The sequence below is a fragment of the Emys orbicularis genome, chromosome 1, assembly GCF_028017835.1.
Source record: "Emys orbicularis isolate rEmyOrb1 chromosome 1, rEmyOrb1.hap1, whole genome shotgun sequence".
In the NCBI taxonomy this organism is placed as follows: domain Eukaryota; kingdom Metazoa; phylum Chordata; order Testudines; family Emydidae; genus Emys; species Emys orbicularis.
In genome coordinates, this window is record NC_088683.1 from 320,197,736 (window position 1) to 320,218,517 (window position 20,782).

Below are 20,782 nucleotides of genomic sequence, written 5' to 3' on the forward strand. Positions count from 1 at the left end.
GCCCCCTCCCGCACCCTGAACGCCTCATTTCTGGCCTCACCACAGAGCCTGCACCCCTAGCTGGAGCCCTCATCCCCTCCCGCACCCCAACCCCCAATTTCATGAGCATTCATGGCCCGCCATACAATTTCCATACCCAGATGTGGCCCTCAGGCCAAAAAGTTTGCCCACCCCTGGGTTAGATAGATACTTAACTTTGGAAATTTTTGTTCATATGCATGTAGTTTACTTAATCACCAAAATTGGGGTTGGGAAGGATTCTTTTCCCCATGACATACTGGCAAGAACTTGAGGAGCTGGGACACTGTTGATATATCCAGAATGGTTGATTTCTGTGATTGCAGGGGGATGGGAATATCACAGTTCAGATTGTGCTCAGTTACCCTACACTTGGCATAGCAGTGGTTTATGTTACTCTGCTAACCAAAACGCCCAGTTAACTGAAGTGGCGTCCCTCAAGGTTGTATTGTATTCTTCATTATGTGCCAGAATCCAATGGAGGGAGGGATGAGGGACACATTGCACAGACTTACCAAAGATTCCTCTGAGTTTTCTGAAGGTTTCCTGTGTCCCTTGCCACCTCTAGAAAGTCAGGGTTGTACTATGTCAATTTGCCATTTTTTGTCTGAAACCTTTTAAAATAAAGTGGTTGCATGAGCTTTCCAAGAGACAGAACTTAATAGCTTGCTGTCACATCAATGGTAACTCAGGCTTTGCTCTTCTTTCGTAGGGTTATATATAATGTATTAAACACCCAGAGGAGTTCTCTTAATCCAACCTGAGGAAACTTATGGTAGCTTTAGAAATAATTCTGTCCAAGATGCTATTCAAGCATATCCATTACTACTTTCATTAAACTCTTCCTAGGGTCAGGACATAAGTGCAAGCATTTCCCCAAGCATTCCTAATGCTTTTTGAACTGCTCTCCCAAGGGCAGAAAAAGCATAGAAAATAGCATTTAATGCTATGGCACTAAGTACTGTTCTCACATCATAAACTCTAAATGAAGTACGGTCTCCTTCTTAGAGACCCACCTCCTCGGGGACAGAGAAGGGTAGTAAAATAGGCTAGACAGGCTATGCACTATGGAAAGATAAAAAATATAATAGCACTTAAAAGTTCGGACTCAGTCCTCTTTAGTACAGGTAGGTATTCACTTTCCAAAACATGGAAGAGTAGGAGCGAGCAAGCTCGGAATATGTAAGAAAGAAAAGCTCAGGTTTTCATAGTCTGACATTTACAAGGTGTTTTCCCCCTCCAAAAAAAGTAGTCACCACAGTGTGAGTTTCTGTGTTCACTTTATCATGTTCCAGTGTCTTTACATGATGTTATGATTAACCCCATTGAATGACACTTGCTTTTCCTCAGATGTTCCCAAAGAGCAGAGACTTCAGGCCTTGCAGGCAGCCATCATGTTGATGTCAGACGAAAACAGGGAGGTTTTGCAGACTCTGCTGTGTTTCCTGAGTGACGTCGCCTCTGTAGAAGAGAATCAAATGACTCCGATGAATGTAGCTGTGTGTCTGGCCCCTTCCCTTTTCCACCTTAATATATTAAAGAAGGAAAGCTCACCAAGGTAAGTAATTGTCTGGGCTGTCCCCTTATCTTTTACAGAAAGGGCTGGAGTTTAAAACTTAAATAATATTGTATTAGCACGATACTTTTGATGTTTAGACCAACATTTGGGATCAGATTTTCAAAGGCGACTGTTGACTATCGCACCCCAAGATTTGGGCATGCATTCTTTGAGAAGGCATTACAGAGCCAAAAGGGCATTTACACACAGAGAAAGTCATTTAATTCTTGCACAAGTAAATGCCCATTTTCATCACTAAATTCAGTGGGTGTGTGAGTATGTTTTGTAGGGGTAGTTTTGGCTTTTGAAGGCACCGAGCCTGATTCTGCTGCCATTGGAGTCAATGGGACTTTTGCCATTGACTTCAGTGTGGAGAAGATAGGTCCACAGTTTTGTGGGCATGGTTTTTAACAAGCACATTTTCAGTGCATGGTACAAGGTTGCAGGCACACAATTCCTGTCAAAGTCAATGGGTGTGTTCTGTCTTAAATCCTGTGCAACCCCAAACTTCACCCACATCATTATTAAAGAGGCATCATGGGAAGGAGGGGTAAGCACGAAACGCTTGTGTTGTAATCTCAGCTCTGCCAATGACTCGCTTTGTGTATACTTGAGTAGCATTCTGCTAACTGGAAAATTGAGCTCATTTCAGGCCATGTTCCTGTGGTTCATAACATGGTGAATATAGATTAAACAGGGCTTAGATCCATCCAAACATTGGTGGCCCATCTAAATGTCCCCTCTGCATTCCCTTCCCATCCCTGCCAAAGATATTACTATGACCATATTTGGAATCTGTTCAGATATATGGGTCTGGAAAAGTCTCCTTGTAGCCAGTGCCTTGCCAAGCATTTTAAATGATGACAGGATAGAATACTGGGCATATTTGTTGACGGTCTGTTGCAAAATGTATGATATGCAATGTACAACATCTTTAAATGTTCCTACTTTTAACTTTGGCTTGAGAATATTTTAGGTAAACACTTTTCCTTTGGGATCAAAAAAAGGTTTTGTGTGGTCTGAATGATCTCTTTGAATTTTAAATTTAAGAAGATTTTCTCTGTGGCTATGAGAACATTGTGCCATTACGTTTACTTTCATATTAAAAAGATCCAGCTCCTCTTACCTGAGACACTGAATTCAATTACAGAGTAATACAGAAAAAATATGCAACAGGAAAGCCAGATCAGAAGGATCTCAGTGAAAACCTGGCAGCTACTCAGGGACTTGCACACATGATAATAGAATGCAACAAACTTTTTGAGGTGAGTGGAAGACTCAGTATTATTCATGGAGACCACAGTGGACCACATGGAGAGCAGCCTTTGAAATATTTACAATTTAGACTTACATTTCCTCTCTCATTTTAGCTTAGAGAGCAATGGTTCCTAACTTATTTATAAGCTTGTTCCATCTGAAGTTTATTTCTCATTTCTTTTTGACCGTCTCCTTCTACTTTTCAGAGATGCAGATATTAGCAACATTGGTTTATTATCCTTGGGAAGTTTGTAGCCCAAAATTCTGGGTTAACGAATTTTACTTTATAGTAAAATCTGTTGTCTTAACATTTAATTAGTTATATGTTTTAGTATCTTACTTTTAAAAAAATCCAAAAGGGAGCTTACCTACTTTGTTCTGTATGTAGTGTAACAAAGCTGTAGTTGCCTAGGACTACACAGTAATTACTGAACTATATGAACTGGCACTTGCCATTTCAGGGAGAGAACTTGTATCCTCCTGCTCCAAAAGTACATGCTAGTCTTCTTTGAGCTAAAGGAGAATCTCTATTAGCACTAAAGGGCCTTTGACATACAGTTGAACAGTCTGATTCCATCCAGTAGAGAGCTGTGGCTATTTCATTATCATATCTTGATATCTCATGATTAACAGTAGGCAAAGATAGCAGTGGGTATCTGCTTTCATAGATTCATTGTGCTTGTGTGCAGGATAATACATCATGCTAGAGAATGCTTCTCTTAAAGGGCAGTTCTCAAAATAAGCCTCTACCTCTAAGTTTTACCTGCTTTCTTTGGAGCAGGTCCCCCATGAGATGGCAACCCAATCTCGGAACTCCTATGTGGAGGCTGAAGTGCATTGTCCAACAGTGGAGGAACTAGGAAAGCAAATGGATGAAGAAGGAGGAAATTACCAAATGTACCTTGAAAGTCTGATGCAGAACCTTCAGAAAGAAGCAAAAGAGAAATTCAAAGGATGGATCACCTGTTCTAGCATAGAGAACACAGACCTCGCCTACAAAAAGGTAATTTCAAGAGATGTGGAAGAAGTAAAAAACAAAACAAATTAAAAAAAAATCTAATCTACCCATTTCTACCCATAGGGCCCATTGGTTCATTACATGGCTGAATAAATGCCTTTACTATTTTTTAAGTCTTCTACAGGCAGGTAAACAATATTCTTGGGGGGGAGGGAATCCTGTTAAAACTTCCTATATAAATAAATAGTTAATAGAAATGTAACATGGCAGTGATCTATGTATGATATTCCTGGAAGTGGGCACACAGAAACCATAGTAAGGTCTCAAACTAACAAGCAGAGGAAGTGATAAAGCAAACCATGAAAAGATAGAGAGAAGAAAAGAGGAAAAATAGATTGTATTACTTGAGTGAGTTGTTTGAGAAGGGGATGGGTAACTTTCCTGGCCTTCTGCTTCTCCTGCAAACAGGTCACTGGAACATAGTAGAGAAAGTTTTCTAAAGCTTGAGAGATTTGGAAGGTGGGGGCGGGGGGCGCGGAAAACTTTGTTAATGTAGATACCGTATAGCTTCCTGCCTGTTCTACCAGGGTAGTCCTGCACAGTTGTTGTGAAAATGTTAGATCTATGATTTTAGGATAATTTTGTCACCACTCTATTCAGATGGAGGCTTTCCCCATTACAACAAGGGGGAAGTTAATATTAACAAAGGGGAAGGAATGCAAGCCAAAATAGGGAAAAACAGGTTAAAGAATATTTAGATAAGATAGACATATTCAAGTTAGCAGGACCTGATGAAATTCATTATAGGACACTTCAGAAACGAGCTGAAACAATCTTGGAATCATTAGCAATTATCTTTGAGAACTCCTGGGGGGTAAAGTCCCAAAAGACTTGAGAAGGGTAAACATAGTACCTGTCTCTAAAAGGGGGAACAAAGAGAACCCGGAGAATTATAGACCAGTCGGCCTAACAATCAGTTTGTATGCACCCTAAGGAAAATAGGGTTATCAGGAATAGCCAGCATGGATTTGTCAAGAACAAATCATACCAAACCAACTTAATTTCCTTCTTTGACAGGGTTACCGGCCTAGTGCATTGGGGGGAAGCATGACATAGTATATCTTGATTTTAGTGAGGCTTTTGATGCAGTCCCACGTGATGTTCTCATAAGCAAACTAGGGAAATGTGGTCTAGCTGAAATTATTATAAGGTGGGTGCACAACGGGTTGAAAGACTGTACTCAGAGTAGTTAACAACAGTTTGCTGTCAGACTGGGAGGGCGTATCCTACCGAGGTCAGTCCTAGGTCTAGTACTATTTAGTAGTTTCATTAATGACTTGGATAGTGGAGTGGAGAGTATGCTTTTAAAATTTGCAGATGACACCAAGCTGGGAGGGGTTGCAAGAACTTTTGGAGGACAGAATTAGAATTCAAGATTACCTTGACAAATAGGAGAATTGGTCTGAAATCAACAAAATGAAATTCAGTAAAGACAAATGCACAACTACAAAATGGGGAATGACTGACTAGGTGGTACTGCTGAAAAGGGCCTGGGGTTATAGAAGATCACAAATTCAATATAAATCAACAATATGATGCAGCTTCAAAAAAGGTTAATATCATTCTGAGCTATATTAAAATGAGTGTTGTATGTAAGACACGGAAGGTAATTGTCCCACTCTACTTGGCACTGGTGAGGCCTCATCTGGAGTACTGTGTCCGATACTGGGTACCACACTTTAGGAAGTATGTCAACGAATTGGAGAGAATCCTGAGGAGAGCAACCAAAATGATAAATAGTTGAAAAAACCTGACCTATGAGGAAAAGTTAAAAGAGTGCATGTTTAGCTGTGCTGTTAAGGGCTGTTATAAAAAGGGCTGTGATCAATTGTTCTCCATCTCCACTGAAGGTAGAAAAAGAAGTAATGGGCTTAATCTGCAGTAAGAGAGATTTAGGTTAGATATTAGGAAAACCTTTCTAAATATAAGGGTAGTTAAGCTTTGGAATAGGCTTCCAAGGGAAATTGTGGAATCTGCATCATTGGAGGTTTTTAAAACAGGTTGGATAAACACCTGTCAGGGATGGTCTAGGTTTATTTGATCCTGCCACAGCACGGGGGCTATCCCTTCCATCCCTACCTTTCTATGATCTTGGACATTTTGTGGTTTTCTCCCCACTATGGTGCTGTATCAAGTAACAGAACCCAAGGGCTAGTGAGCAGAATTTTTGCTATAAATTTTTTTCCTACTTTTGGGGCCCTAGAAAGAGGAACCTTTATCCATCCAGACACTAGAATGAGTCACCATGTCAAATACTCTTGAAAACTGTGGTTAATGCAACTCCACTGATTAGCCAAAAGGGTTAATCCTCTGTACACAGCATCACCTCAGATTGCCCAAGTGTTTCAGATTGAACATGGGACTCTTTCAGGGCAATCAGAGTTTCGGGTGCTGGGCCAAGAAATCAGTCTTATTCTAAACATAATGTATATCACCTACCCTTTCTTCAGTCCCTCTTACCAGCTATTTTTCAAACATTCTATGACCTCCTCAGGGAAAATCCCACGTTCTACTTAATATCTTTGAGGTATCAGGGGATAGCCGTGTTAGTCTGTATCCACAAAAACAACAAGGAGTCCGGTGGCACCTTAAAGACTAATAGATTTATTTGGGCATAAGCTTTCGTGGGTAAAAAGACTCATTTCTTCAGATGCATGGAGTGAAAGTTACAGATGCAGGCATTATATAATGACACACAGGGCCGGCTCCAAGTTTTTTGCCACCCCAAGCAAAAAAAATTTCCTACGCCCCCCCCCGGCCCTGCCCCAACTCCGCCCCTTCCCCACCCCATTCCAACCCCTTCCCCAAATCCCCGGCCCCGCCTCCTCCCCGAGTGCGACGCATTTCCCCTCCTACACCTCCCTCCCAGGCAAGCCTGGGAGGGAGGGGGCAGAAGCAGAGTGGCGGCGTGCTCGGGGGAGGAGACGGAGACGAGCTGGGAGGGGGGAGGGGTTCCTCTGCCCCCCCCCAGGGTTACTTCCTGCGGCCTTCCCTGCGCCCCCCACTGCCGCAGCTCACCTCCGCTCCGCCTGCTCCCCTGAGATTGCTGCTGCCACTCTGCTTCTCCCCCCTCCCTCCCAGGCTTGCCGCAAAACAGCTGATTCGCACGGCAAGCCTGGGAGGGAGGGGGGAGAAGTGGAGCAGCGGCGCACTCAGGGGAGCAGGCGGCAGTGGAGTGGAGGTGAGCTGGGGGGGAGCGGTTCCTCTGCCCCCCCCCCCGGGGTTACTTCCTGCAGCCCTCCCCGCGCCCCCCACCGCCACAGCTCACCTCCTCTCAGGGCCGGCTCCCGGCTTTTTGCGCCCCAAGCAAAAAAAATAATTAATAAAAAAGGAGCCGGAGTGCCGCTCCTTGGAAAGTGCCGCCCCAAGCACATGCTTGGAGCACTGGTGCCTAGAGCCGGCCCTGATGACACAAGAAGAGAAGGGAGTACCTCACAAGTGAAGAACCAGTGTTGACAGGGCCAATTCAATCAGGGTGGATGTAGTCCACTCCCAATAATAGATAAGGAGGTGTCAATTCCAGGAGAGGCAAAGCTGCTTTTGTAATGAGCCAGCCACTCCCAGTCCCTATTCAAGCCCAGATTAATGGTGTTAAATTTGCAAATGCATTTTAGTTCTGCTGTTTCTCTTTGAAGTCTGTTTCTGAAGTTTTTTGTTCACGAATAGTAACTTTTAAATCTGTTATAGAATGTCCAGGGAGATTGAAGTGTTCACCTATTGGCTTTTGTATGTTACCATTCCTGAGGTCCGATTTGTGTCCATTTATTCTTTTACGTAGGGACTGTCTGGTTTGGCCAATGTACATGGCAGAGGGGCATTGCTGGCACATGATGGCATATATAACATAAGTAGACATGCAGGTGAATGAGCCCTTGATGGTGTGGCTGATGTGGTTGGGTCCTTTGATGGTGTCTATAAGTGAGGACTGGCCTGCCTGTCTCTTTGTGAGCCCTTGGGAGGCAGGCCAGTCCTCGCTTACAGACAACCGGACTCCTTGTTGTTTTTGAGGTAGGAACTTTGGGCCAAATTAGCATCTCAGTCCCACCAATATAAATAGAGCAATGCCAGTGCCATTGAAGGATCTAATCCAGATTTACATTGGTGCGAGAACAGAATTTAACCTACTGTCTCATTTTTCTAAGTGTCAGCACATGTATATTTCTATATAAACAAATAATATTGAACATGCCTGTAAATATAAATGCTGTGAAACTTCATCTTAAACTTGAGCTCTGAGTCCTCGCCAGAAATTCTTTAATCATTCCACACCGAGAACATATTCATAGTTCCAGCATTTCCATTTTTTCTTTATTGTTTACTCAAGGTTGGGGATGGCAACCCACTCAGGCTTTGGAAAGCTTCAGTGGAAGTTGAAGCACCCCCATCAGTTGTACTGAATCGAGTTGTAAGAGAACGTCACCTTTGGGATGAGGACTTCTTGCAATGGAAGGTCGTAGAAACTCTGGATAAGCAAACAGAAATCTACCAGTATGTATTGAACAGCATGGCACCCCATCCTGGCAGAGACTTTGTAGTTCTAAGGTAAACTTTCTAAAGGCAACCTTCTAGCCTCTTACTTCTCCACCAGGAGTTTCTGCTATTAGAAAGATCTGGTCTTATATAGCTTTCTCCTTAACATTTATACACTAAGTATACTATGTCATCTACATATAGGCTGTAATATTTTATTTCTCAAAGTGAATTTAAAACTATGCACTTAGAGCATACTGATCTTTTCCTCAATGACATTTGAGCAACAGTCTTGCAAAACCCATGTATCAGAACATAAATATTATTCATTCCTTAGGACAGATGCCTGATAATAGCTGCTCTCAAAATAATGCAGATATAACCCAACTGTTTTTTCTCCTGCTTTTGCCATGCTGTTTGGAAAATGGTGGATCTCTCATTTTGCTTGAGTTTGACGAGCCAGCTGTTTAGTAGAAAAAAATGCTAATACATTTAAGTTAAGGTTACTAGATAACATTTAAAGTTGGAACATTTGTAGACCAAGAAATGCTACCATTTTTTTAAAAAAGCTAAATATTTAAAAGTATGGAAATGAACTATCAATGGAAGGTAGATCCATATTCATATATCCTCCATGTTCATGCAGTGTCTCAAATAAATGTGTATGTGTAAATTAGCTCATTGGACATTCCAAAAACAGCCTTAACTCTGCTCACACACAACCTATAAACAAGAAACCCTCTTAAATGCACCTGCCCCTTTGAAACCTTAATGGTTGGTTCTTGGCCCACCCATCAGGGCAAAAAACTGGAATGGTGTGTAGAAAGATTTCAGCTACAGAAGAGCTGTCCCTAACTCAGCCATCAGCTGTTGAATGTTTCCTTCTGATTGATTGTGTGCATTATTGTTCTGGGCCTCTGCTTTCTCTTATTGGAATGATATGCGACTGAAATGATATGCAGTTTTGACAAAGGAAATGATCCAGCAAATCAGAATTGCATTAGGGAGAAAAATGATGTAAGGTAATAGAAGAGCCCAATGAAATATAATTATATCAATATATCCCTTTTATTGTTAACTTTTGTATTCTGTCAGAGAATAACAACTTGCAGACATTATTGGTATAAAGGAAAGCACTACTGGAATTCCTAAGAGAAGTTTAAAAATACTTTCTGTAATTTCTTTCTGATCAGAAAATATTAGACCTTACATTACACATTTTCCTTTGCCTGCCCAAGATTTACTGACTGGGCTAAATTCCTCCCTGGTATAACTCTATGAACTTCATTTCATTTACACCAGAGATTAATTTGGTCCACTGTGGCATTCCCTCCTTGCCCCAAGAAGATTGTGTAGCAGCAGTCAGTGAGGTTTTTAACCACCTTTATTCTGGGTCATATTATTTTCCTTTCAGTTCACCATACGTCACAGTGTTTTATGTTCCTGAAAAACCCACAGTGCAGTCACACTCATCAAACAAAATCTTGAGAACAAGTTTTCATTCTCATCATTAACCTAGCCAGGATGGCTCAGCAACACCACTGTATATCACTGAATGAAATATATAGATCATAAAAGGGAATCCTGGCTGGTTTATGATGCGCTGAAAACAGATAGGAGAGACCAAGCAGTAGGCTTGTTGTTTACATCCTTTGATTTGTGTTGAGGCTGGAGCTATGTTAACCAATCAGATTGCCTGTCCTAATTAATGCACCTTGATTGGCAGCAACTGAGTTCAGTGAAATTATTAACCTCTAGAGAAGTGAGTTATTCACTTTACAGGACCGCTAACTTCCATCTCACCTTCAAAATGTTCGTTTTATACTTTTTAAATTCAGGGCTATCATTGAAAGGTATCAAAATGTTTCTAAAAATGATAATTGGGATATGTGGAAGAATGCATATGTCTGACTTTACATTTTGGAATGAATGTGAGCCTTAGAGGGGGGAAATATTGATATACAGTACTTTGCACTTATATAATACCTTTCATCAGAGGATCTCAAAAGGCTCAACATTAATTGATCCTCACAAGTGCTGTAGTGCAATCTCTTTATTGTGGAAGTGCAGAATTTTTTTTACATAAGTGCACTCAATACCAAAACAATGGAAAATTTTAGAGCCTACAAGTCCACTCAGTCCTACTTCTTGTTCAGCCAATCGCTAAGACAAACAAGTTTGTTTACATTTAGGGGAAATCATGCTGCCTGCATCTTATTTACAATGTCACCTGAAAGTGAGAACAGGCATTTGCATGGCACTGTTGTAGACGGCATTGCAAGGTATTTACATGCCAGATATGCTAAACATTCGTATGTCCCTTCATGCTTCAATTTGTAGGCGTTAAAGTTTTACATTGTTTTGGTTTTGAGTGCAGTTATGTAACACACAAAAAATTCTACATTTGTATGGTGCACTTTCACAATGAAGAGATTGCACTACAGTACTTGTATGATGTGAATTGAAAAATAATATTTCTTTTGTTTATCTTATTTACAGTGCAAATATTTGTAATCAAAAATAATAAGTGAGCAGTGAACACTTTGTATTCTGTGTTGTAACTGAAATTAATATATTTGAATGTGTAGAAAAACATCCAAAAATATTTATAATAAATTTAAATGGGTATTCTATTATTGATCAATCACGACTATTTTTAATCCCATGATAAATTGCAATTATATTTTTTTAATTGTTTGACAGTCCTACTTAAAACCATGAATCTGTGAATCAATCAAACTTTTGGAGTCTAGCTCTTGCTTTCTGCACTGCTCAGAGCTTTCGTTCTTTCTCTAAACGTGATACTTTCTTTCTTAAATGTCTTGTGACAGGACATGGAGGACAGATTTGCCAAAGGGAGTGTGCACACTAGTGGCCGTCTCTGTGGAACATGAAGAAGCTCCTCTGATAGGAGGTGTACGAGCAATTGTGATGGATTCTCAGTATTTAATAGAGCCTTGTGGCTCAGGAAAATCCAGGCTGACGCATGTCTGTAGAATTGATCTGAAGTAAGTACCTGCAGAGAGCAGATCAGTGACATCCCTTCAGTAAACCAAAAATCTCTAAGCTTAGATCATCAGGGTTAGCCAAGAAAGGGCAGTTGTGCGTTCCTAGTAGTAATACAAGAGCTGCACTATTTCCTGTATGCAGTCAGTGTCAGTAGTTTATAGGGATTTAATGCATTTTCTGAAATAATGTTACTTTTAAAAGATGAATGAAGCAAGTTAAGAACTAAAGTGCTGTTCTCGTCCAAAAAATGACTGAAAATGGCACCTTCTTCCTGAACTGGTCTGCTCTCGGTGCATATTCAGGGTCATAGCTGCTCACATTAGTGACAAAAATATGGCTTTACTTCTGTTTACTCCTGTTAGACCTGCAGCGTCAACACAGCTAAGACAATGAGAGACAGATTCTGTTTCTTAGTATGGTTCATTAGCAGCATTGTTTACTAAGTTCTACTCAGTTATGTTTATGCAAAACTACTGAAGGCCATGTGGGTTTGCACTGAGGACTTAGTTTGAAGATCATGGGGCTGCCCACGAGCAAATGGGGGCCTAACTTGGCCTGGAGAACTGTTATTGGTTATGATGTATAAAAATGAAAGAACCAGGTTGAATTTGCAGGGATGGCAGTTACAAGAAAAAAAAATTCTAAGCCTAACACAATAGAAATAATAGAAAGGCAAACAGAGAATCCCAGTATGCATTTCTGCAGAATCACATTTTAGGTGATCTCTTAGATACCCTGGGCCATTGTGCATCTTGAAGATAAGGCCTGAGACCTTAATTCAATAATCCATGGGAAGCCAGTGTAAAGAGCAGAGGACAAGTTTGATGTATTCACAGCAGCCAGCACTGCTGAGGGAGAGAAATGGTACCTGCCAAGCTCATCTCTCCACCCCATGGACACCACTGTACAGCTGACATTACCGTAAGAGTGAAATGTAAATTTGAATATAGCACAGGAGAGTCTTCAAAGTACACTCGTGGTGATGGCGGTGATGGTGGTGATGATGATAAAGCATATCAGGTTCTTCAACAGCACTGTGGGATTTCAGTGAGGCTGGGGTATTACATGGCAATCCCACTCCTGTGAAGCAGTTTTTCAGTAATTTTGTTTTCTTTCATTTCCTCAGAGGCCATTCCCCAGAGTGGTACAACAAAGTCTTTGGACATTTGTGTGCAGCAGAAGTTGCCAGGATCAGAAACTCAGTTCAACCTCTCCTCGCTGAGGGACCAGAAACCAAAATCTGAGGAAGTATTCCAGGAATGTGTGAGCCTAAAGCAGAGTATGGTAGACAGCGGAAAGACCCAGAGCAAAGGTTTGAGTAAGGTTTTAGCATTATCTGCCATAGAAGTATGACCTGATGTCTGTACAGTGGCGAAACAGGGATTTCACAGGAAGGCCTGCTCATTCCAGAGACTTCGCCCACCTATTGCCCCATCCCTTGTATGTTAATTTCAATTACTGAAGTAAACCTTTTGTTAAAAGCTTTTATCATTGTTACTTTAAAATGAGACTATTACCATTACTTGTGTGTTGCATAATTCTGATATTTAAAAGCTTCTAAGAAGCATATTTTAATTGTAAATAAACCATGTACAGTATGTATATACTTATCTATGTATATTATATATATCTATAGATGTATATGTAAAGTAATTATTTTGTATATAATTTAGTGCTTTCTAGAAGAAATCATCTGCATCATTTTTGACCTTATATGGACCTAGTCTTGTTGCTTGTTTCTCAGTGTTTCACAGCTACATAAGCGGTGTTTGTTATTATCGCAAGGCTACGTGACATAATCTGTGTGATATCTAACAGAAAAATGGATGACTGGCTGTTCTCATTTTTGTTGTGTGTGTTTGGGGTGTAAACTACAAGAAGGTACATAGAAATAGATGTAGGGAGTTTAGAGGGGATAATTGTATGTTTAAAAATAATGAACAGCAGTTCACTGTCACCAAAAAACGCTAACATGGACATTGTAACTGGTATGCACATTTTGAAGACCCTTTACAATGAGCTGTAGGAAGTTTATGACTGTTCCATGATAGCTCTTGAAAACTTGCCTGTTGCCTTAAACAACTAAGTAGTTGCAGTTAGAGGACCTCACCATTTGCAGTAGTAAAGCTACTTCCTATATTAAGTCTAGAGCAGTTCAAAGGAATGTTGCAGATACTGAGGTAACCTTAACTGTTCATCAGGATTCAAATTGGCAAGTTATTAAGGGCTCCACTCTGAAGCCTTTCTTTTAGATTTCTAGCTAAGTATGTACTTAGGGAACTGTTCTTTCCCTCTTCTGTCAAGATATTTAATTGTTAACCAAAGTCCAAAGCAGTGTTTCCACCCTAGATGGACCCAGATGTGCAGCTAAATATACCTTTTTATATATTTCACTATAGGGCCTGGTCCACACTAACCCCCCACTTCGAACTAAGATACGCAACTTCAGCTACGTTAATAACGTAGCTGAAGTCGAAGTACCTTAGTTCGAACTTACCGCGGGTCCAGACGCGGCAGGCAGGCTCCCCCGTCGACTCCGCGTACTCCTCTCGCGGAGCAGGAGTACCGGCGTCGACGGCGAGCACTTCCGGGATCGATCCGGGATCGATTTGTCGCGTCTAGACAAGACGCGATAAATCGATCCCAGAAGATCGATTGCTTACCGCCGGACCCGGAGGTAAGTATAGACATACCCTAAAAAGTAACAATTCTTGGGAAAATAGCTTTTTGGGTAAGAGCGAACATTTTCATTTTATGCACTGCACTGATCTTAGCTATGGCACCCATTCTGCTTCTGTTAACAACAATGGGAGCAGGATCAAATCTACTGGACCATTTCATTTTCAGGGACTTAACATTTTGCTAAGTGGAAGAATGCTTTAAAAATGTTTGTTAGCTATGAGACAGGGTTTTTGTTTGTTGTTGTTTTTTTAAACTAACATAAGATCAAAAATGTAATTATATACATGAATCAGTTAAAAAAAAACACAGGTCTATTAATACAACACTCCTTCATTACTCAGATATTTGTTCACCTTGACTTTATTTATTGCTGCATTAGCCAGTTTGGTCATTCATAACCAGTGTTTTAGTTCACTTCTTTAAATGAATTCTACCTACATTTATTGTGAGTTTTAATCTATGAGATTTATCATCCTACTAGTAGCTACTGAGATTTATATCATGATTCAGTGGTGCTGGAGTAATGGCTTCACAGAGTGACTCTGCCTCTGTACTTTGAATGTGCTTAAATTACATCTTTTGTGTTGTGTTTGTTGTCAGCAATGTGCAATTATATTATTAAGAAGTATTAGAGAGAGATGAGGACTGAGATACCTTCATAAGCCTCCAAATATCATAAGACAGCTATATGCCACAGTAACCAATTCTGCCATTCTGGCTTGTCATTTTCCAGTGATGGTGGTTCAGGAACATATGATTTTCCATCCTGGAGTAGATCACTGGTGAATCAAGATCAGTTCCCTACTGTCAGCCGTTATCACTACTGTAAGATTCCAGAAGGCATGCCCTCTCATACGGCACATAGACACCTGAGCAGTATTTTACATGGAGAAGGACATTTTTGCTGCCTCCCAACCTCTGGCACAGCCTATTCCCTGAAGCATGAGAGTTCAATGCCCTTATCGTACATGAGCTTACATAAGTGAATACAACACTGCCGGTGTACTAATCAACCCAGAATTATCCAGGCACTGCAAACAAATAATTTCTGGAAGAAAAATGTAGCAAACCAGGACGGGTTGTCTTATCCTGAGATAATCAGTTGGAGGAGTTGCCAAAAGCCCCCTATTATAATTACAAAAATGGCAGAGGACCCCTCATGGTTAGGGGGGGAACAGAAGCTTTGTAGCTGTACTTGCAGCATCTCTAAGCCATGTATCGATTAAATACATTTTCTTTTAAAATGTGTATTAAGGCACATATCTACCAGTCAGACACTACAGTATTTTGTATTAAGTGTTATGCTGCCATTTGGAATACAATATGACAACCACATTTTGAAATGTTATACTCATATTAATACCTCATATTTTTACCTCATTTTTTAGTATCAGTCATCAATTGTAGATAAGTAATGGCAGAGGTGAATAAATGTGCATATATTAAAGCTTCAGCGTTCCTTTACCTCTATGTGTTCATTTCTTCTATGCTGGAACTGGAAACAAACCTGGAGTGTGGAGCGGCTCCCTCCCTGCCAGTGCTCACACACCATGAGGGCTACAGTGATGTGAGTTTTGCTAGTGGAATGCCCAGAGGGCTTCAATACCAGTGAGTCTAACTTCTTAGGTTTCCAAGTTTCTCAGCCCTTACACAAAATTATAGTGGTTGTCCCGCCCCTTCTTCTCCTCCCCATAACTATTAACCCAGTGGTTAGAGTCCCCACCCTCCCTGATGTGGAGGATGAGTGCCCTAACCCACTGGGCTACAGCGTCATTCTTACTCTCACTGTGGGACCATGAATATGTAATTACTTATACAAAGTTGCACAGCTCCAACAGGTGAGATTCGCCCAGGATGTGGGAGTCCTGGCTGTCAAAGCACTAACCGCTGGGCTAAAGGTTATAAGGGGGACCCAACCACCACCACCTCCTTCTCATTTTATTGTGAGAAAGCACACAGGCCCGTAACTCCAGCAGAAGGCTGACGGGTGTGAATCCCAACCAGAGGGAAGCGCTTCCCTCCAGCCTACTGCAGGGCTCTAGATTTCACTAAGTGGCAGGGTACACAGCGCTGGTGGAGCATAAATCCCTTTAAGGGGCAGGGCTTTTGCCTCATCCCCTCACCTCCACATTTCCTGTTGGCCAGTTTAGGCAGCTCTCTGCGCAGCATGCTGGCTTTTGTGGATCCCATTCTTAGGCGTGTAACTCTCCCCTGCAGTGTAGCAGGAGCCTGGGTGCCTACCCTTGGGGCTCCGTATTCCACTATGTGGCAGGGCACCTACATGTTAAGTGTTGCAACAATGAGGCTAAGTCCCCCTTGTGGATCCAGTCTGAGGAATCTTAGGCTGCATCTGTTCTTTAAAATACAATACTCCAACCTTGCAAGTAACCAAAGAGCTCCTCTTGCTCAGATGTGCTCCCTCCACCCAGCAGGGCTGTCAAAGACCTAGGGCAGGCAGGAGTGGAGCCAAGGAAAGCATTGGAAAGACAGGGCTCCATAGAAACAAAGTTCCAAGCCTCACAGAGGTTGGCCTGACACAGACGTCTCACCTCTCCTGCTTAAAATGCTGGATTAGGGCCCCACTCTGGCTTCCCTTTTTTCACCACCCCAGGCATGAGGGCAGCACAGCCCCTGCTTGCCCGGGCTGCAGGTTGTTGGCTGCACTCTTTGACTTCACCAAGAAACATGTGGGATTAGTTAATGTTGCTACTAATTGTTGTGCTCACACCTGCTTCCTCCCTCACTGGTTCCCTCATAAATGCCCTTGTTTTCACACGATACTGGTATAGCAAAGGTGCTAATGAGGTGACAGATGTAGAAGCATCCAGGATTAAACACTCCATGGGAACAGTTTAAAATGTCATGCAGGGAGTCATTAAGGATTTGTAGGAGTTAAAACTGTCCTGTCTCAACCTTTAGACATTTCTCGCGGCAGGGCTACACTACCGCTTAAGTTGATCTAACTTACGTCGCTCAGGGATGTGAAAAGGCCACCCCCCTGAGCGACACGACCTAAGCACTGGCCACACCAATGCTATGGCAGCATGAGACACTCTCCCACCAACATAGCTTCCGCCTCTCACGGAGGTGGAATAATTATGCCGATGGGAGAGCACTCTCCCGTCGGCCTAGAGTGTCTTCACCAGACCTGCTCAGCGGTGCAGCTGCATTGGTGCAGGCAGCAGCACCAATGTAGCATTTCTAGTGTAGACCTGCCCTCAGCTTCCTTTTTATTTTAGAGCAGCTCCACACAAGGCAGGTTGATGGCCAGGACACATTCCCAGACGATGTAGTCTAGGGGTTTCCCAGGTATAAAGTTCAGGGGCTGACGGAGGAAAAGAGGCTTAGGATGTGCTTAAGCACTTTGGCGCAGCTCCTCCAAGGTACTTAGGCACTTAAATACATTTGAGGAGCTGGTCTTTGATCTTCCTGAGTTTTGGGTGAGTCCTGGAGGGGTCAGATGCCAAAGACAGCTGCAGCTTGGAACACAGGAACAGTGACGTACCTGAGGTTTTTGCTAAAGGAAGTTGCCTGTGTGGTTTGTTGCCACCTCTATTTAAGAAAACAGGCCTTGTGTACAATTTGTAAATAACAAATGTCATTAAGAAAATACCTGATTCTGCATTACCAATTTCTGCTCCAAGCAGGGAACCAATCTAACAAGCCCCCAAAATCTCCTTCCTCGGCGCCACAATATGTAAAGCCTCACCATGTTATCTTCACAGCAGCAGGCACCAGCCAGTGTTCATTTTTTTAAACAAAACATGAGGTTCTGCAGAAGTAGGGTTACCATATTTCAGCAAGCAAAAAAGAGGACGGGAGGAGCCCCACCCTAGCCCCGCCCCTGTCCTGCCCTAGCCCCGCCCCTGCCCCTTCCACTCCCTCCCACTTCCCGCCCCCCTCAGAATCCCCAACCCTCCCCCCGCTCCTTGTCCCCTGACTGCCCCCTCCTGGGACCCCTGCCCCTAACTGCCCCCCAGGACTCCACCCCCTACCTAAGCCTCCCTGCCTCTTGTCCCCTGACTGCCCCCTCCTGAGACCCTCCCCCCATCCTAACTGGCCCCCTAGGACCCTACCCCCTACCTGTACCCTGACTGCCCCAACCCTTATCCACACCCCCACCCCCAGACAGACCCCTGGGACTCCCACGCCCCATCCAACCACTCCCCACCCCCTGACAGCCCCCCCCCAGAACTCCCGACCCATCTAAACCCCTCTGCTCCCTGTCCCCTGACTGCTCCGATCCTTCTCCCCACCCCTGCCCCCTGACAGCCCCGCCCCCAGAACTCCCAACCCCCCCCCCTCCTTGTCCCCTGACTGCCCCCTCCTGGGACCCCTGCTCCTAACTGCCCTCCAGAACCCCACCCCCTACCTAAGCCTCCCTGCTCCTTGTCCCCTAACTGCCCCCTCCTAAGACCTCCCCACCCTAACTGCCCCCCAGGACCCTACCCCCTACCTGTACCCTGACTGCCCAAAACCTTATCCACCCCCCCCGAGAAACCCCCCCCCGAACTCCCGACCCCCCCGTCTCTTGACTGCCCCCTCCAGAACCTCCCTGCCCCTTCTCCAACCCCCTGGCCTCCTTACCCTGCCGCTCGTCCCGGCACGCTGGAGAGCGGGGGAGGAGCTCCAGACTACGGGAGGCAATCTGCGAATGCAGGGAGGGAGGGAGGGAGTGATCTCTGCTGCAGGGGAAGCGGAGGAGGGGCTCTCTCTGGCTGTCAGAGCCCCATGTAAGTGGCACCATCCGGCTGGCTGCCCTGTTAGCCGCGCGCACTCTGCATGGGGGGGGGGAGGGAAGTCCGGACATTTACAAATTCCCCCCGGACGCTATTTTTAGCTCAAAAAGCCGGACATGTCCGGGGGAATCCGGACAAATGGTAACCCTATGCAGAAGCACAACAAAGACAATCAGAAAACCCTGCAATTGCAGACACTGCGGTGCCTTTTGCATCTTCTTCACAGCCTCTCAAAGACAAACGCTGAAATACAGCTCACACAATAGTCACAAGTGACAATTTGCTATCACTTGCCTGACCCCTTGCAAGTTATGGGAGTAACGTGGCTGAATGGCCATCTATCCCTCTTCAAGCAATTCCTACTCTTTCCTTGAGCATGGTAAGAATGACTCCCCTTCCTTGAGAGGCTGCATGCCAAATCAGTGTTATCAATTTTAAAAGGGGGAACCATAGACCAGTCACCCTATCAGCAGCATCTGCTTATCTCACTGGGCAGGCAGAACAAGAGCTGTCTAGGTGCTTGCTTACAGCTTTACACCGAACAAGCCTAAACAATCATACTGATACAAAATTGGGCCTTTTCCCTATATTGCTTGTGTAGTATAGATGCAGTATGTGGACTGGACTGTCGCAGGCAATGAACCTAATTTTATACCCACTTTGCTATTCTGAAAGAAAGTTCCCAGTGAGCCGATGGGAGTTTGACCAGTGACTGCAGCGGGGGTAGAATTAGGCAACAGCTGAGCACTTTTGAAAACCCCACCACAACCTTTGACTTGGCAAATAAAGTGACTCCAGACAGTCAGAGTGTTTTTAAACACATTTGCACTGCTTCTTGGACAGATCTGAACTGTGGCGGGGGGGAGGAGGAAGAGAGAGCCGCTCTACATAGCTCCCCTGCTACTGACCTAGACAGCAAGACCAAGCTACAATGACCAGGGAGAGGGAGGCCCAGCAAGGGTGTCAGAAGCAAGCAGGATCAGCAGGGAGTGAGCTCTCTCTACATGAAATGGGAACGGAATGGGAGGGGAGGAAAGTACAAAGCAGACAGCACCCTGTGGTTAAGGTGTTGGAGGGATAAAAAAAAATCTCAGCTTCCCCCCGCCACCCATTCATAGAGTTACCATATTTCAGGTTCCCCAAAAGGGGAGGAGAAGAGCTGGGGAGGGGGTAAAGTTGGGGGTGCTGGAGTGGGTACCTGTGGCAGGGGTTACTCACTCGAGGTGGGGGGGCACTGTCACTTCCTGTCACAGTGGCAGGGCAGGTGGCACAAGCCCAGGACACAGCACCAGCTGTCGGTCAGCGCTTCCCTATGGAACCCCCCTCCGCAGGGCTAAGAGCCTGGGCTTGGGTGGGCGGGATCCCGCAGCTGTGGCTTGCAGGGGAATGGACCAATCAGTTGTGGATGCAGGGTTGGGACCAATCAGGAAGCAGACCAATCAGGGCTCTTTCTGAGCTGCAGCTTGTCTGGTCTACAAAAATCCTGGATATTGCCTGTTATTTGAAAAATCCACCTGGACAGAGAAAGGCCTGGTCCACACTACCCCACCACTTCGGACTAAGGTACGCAAATTCAGCTACGTTAATAACGTAGCTGAATTCGAAGTACCTTAGTCCGAACTTACCGCGGGTCCAGACGCTGCAGGCAGGCTCCCCCGTCGATGCCGCATACTCCTCTCGCCGAGCTGGAGTACCGGCATCGACGGCGAGCACTTCCGGGGTCGATCCGGGATCGATTTATCGCGTCTAGACAAGACGCGATAAATCGATCCCAGAACATCGATTGTCTGCCGTCGGACCCGGAGGTAAGTGTAGACGTACCCAAAGGCAGCTCAGAAAAAGAGGCTATGTCTAGGAAAACCCAGACATATGGTAATGCTCCTCATTGAGGGCCAGAGTAAGGCAAAATAGGGCCACAGACCCACCATGACATGGACCTCCATGTGGTCCCTCTCAACCCATTGCCTCAACCCTGCCCGACGTTATGGTTGTCAGGCGTCCGGTTTTCGACCGGAACCCCAGTTGAAAAGG

General features: G+C 44.0%; 1 protein-coding gene across 3 annotated transcripts in view; it reads left to right on the forward strand.

The window, feature by feature from the left end:
* Positions 1-12,574, forward strand: part of STARD13 (StAR related lipid transfer domain containing 13) — a 507,124-nt gene extending 494,550 nt beyond the window's left edge. For all 3 annotated transcript variants that reach the window (XM_065403676.1, XM_065403692.1, XM_065403684.1), the window contains 6 exons: positions 1,369-1,576; positions 2,727-2,841; positions 3,615-3,836; positions 8,176-8,393; positions 11,153-11,329; positions 12,457-12,574. In XM_065403676.1, the coding sequence (XP_065259748.1) occupies positions 1,369-1,576; positions 2,727-2,841; positions 3,615-3,836; positions 8,176-8,393; positions 11,153-11,329; positions 12,457-12,574 (1,058 nt within the window). The remainder of the gene's footprint in view (positions 1-1,368; positions 1,577-2,726; positions 2,842-3,614; positions 3,837-8,175; positions 8,394-11,152; positions 11,330-12,456) is intronic.
* Positions 12,575-20,782: the final 8,208 nt, after the last annotated feature.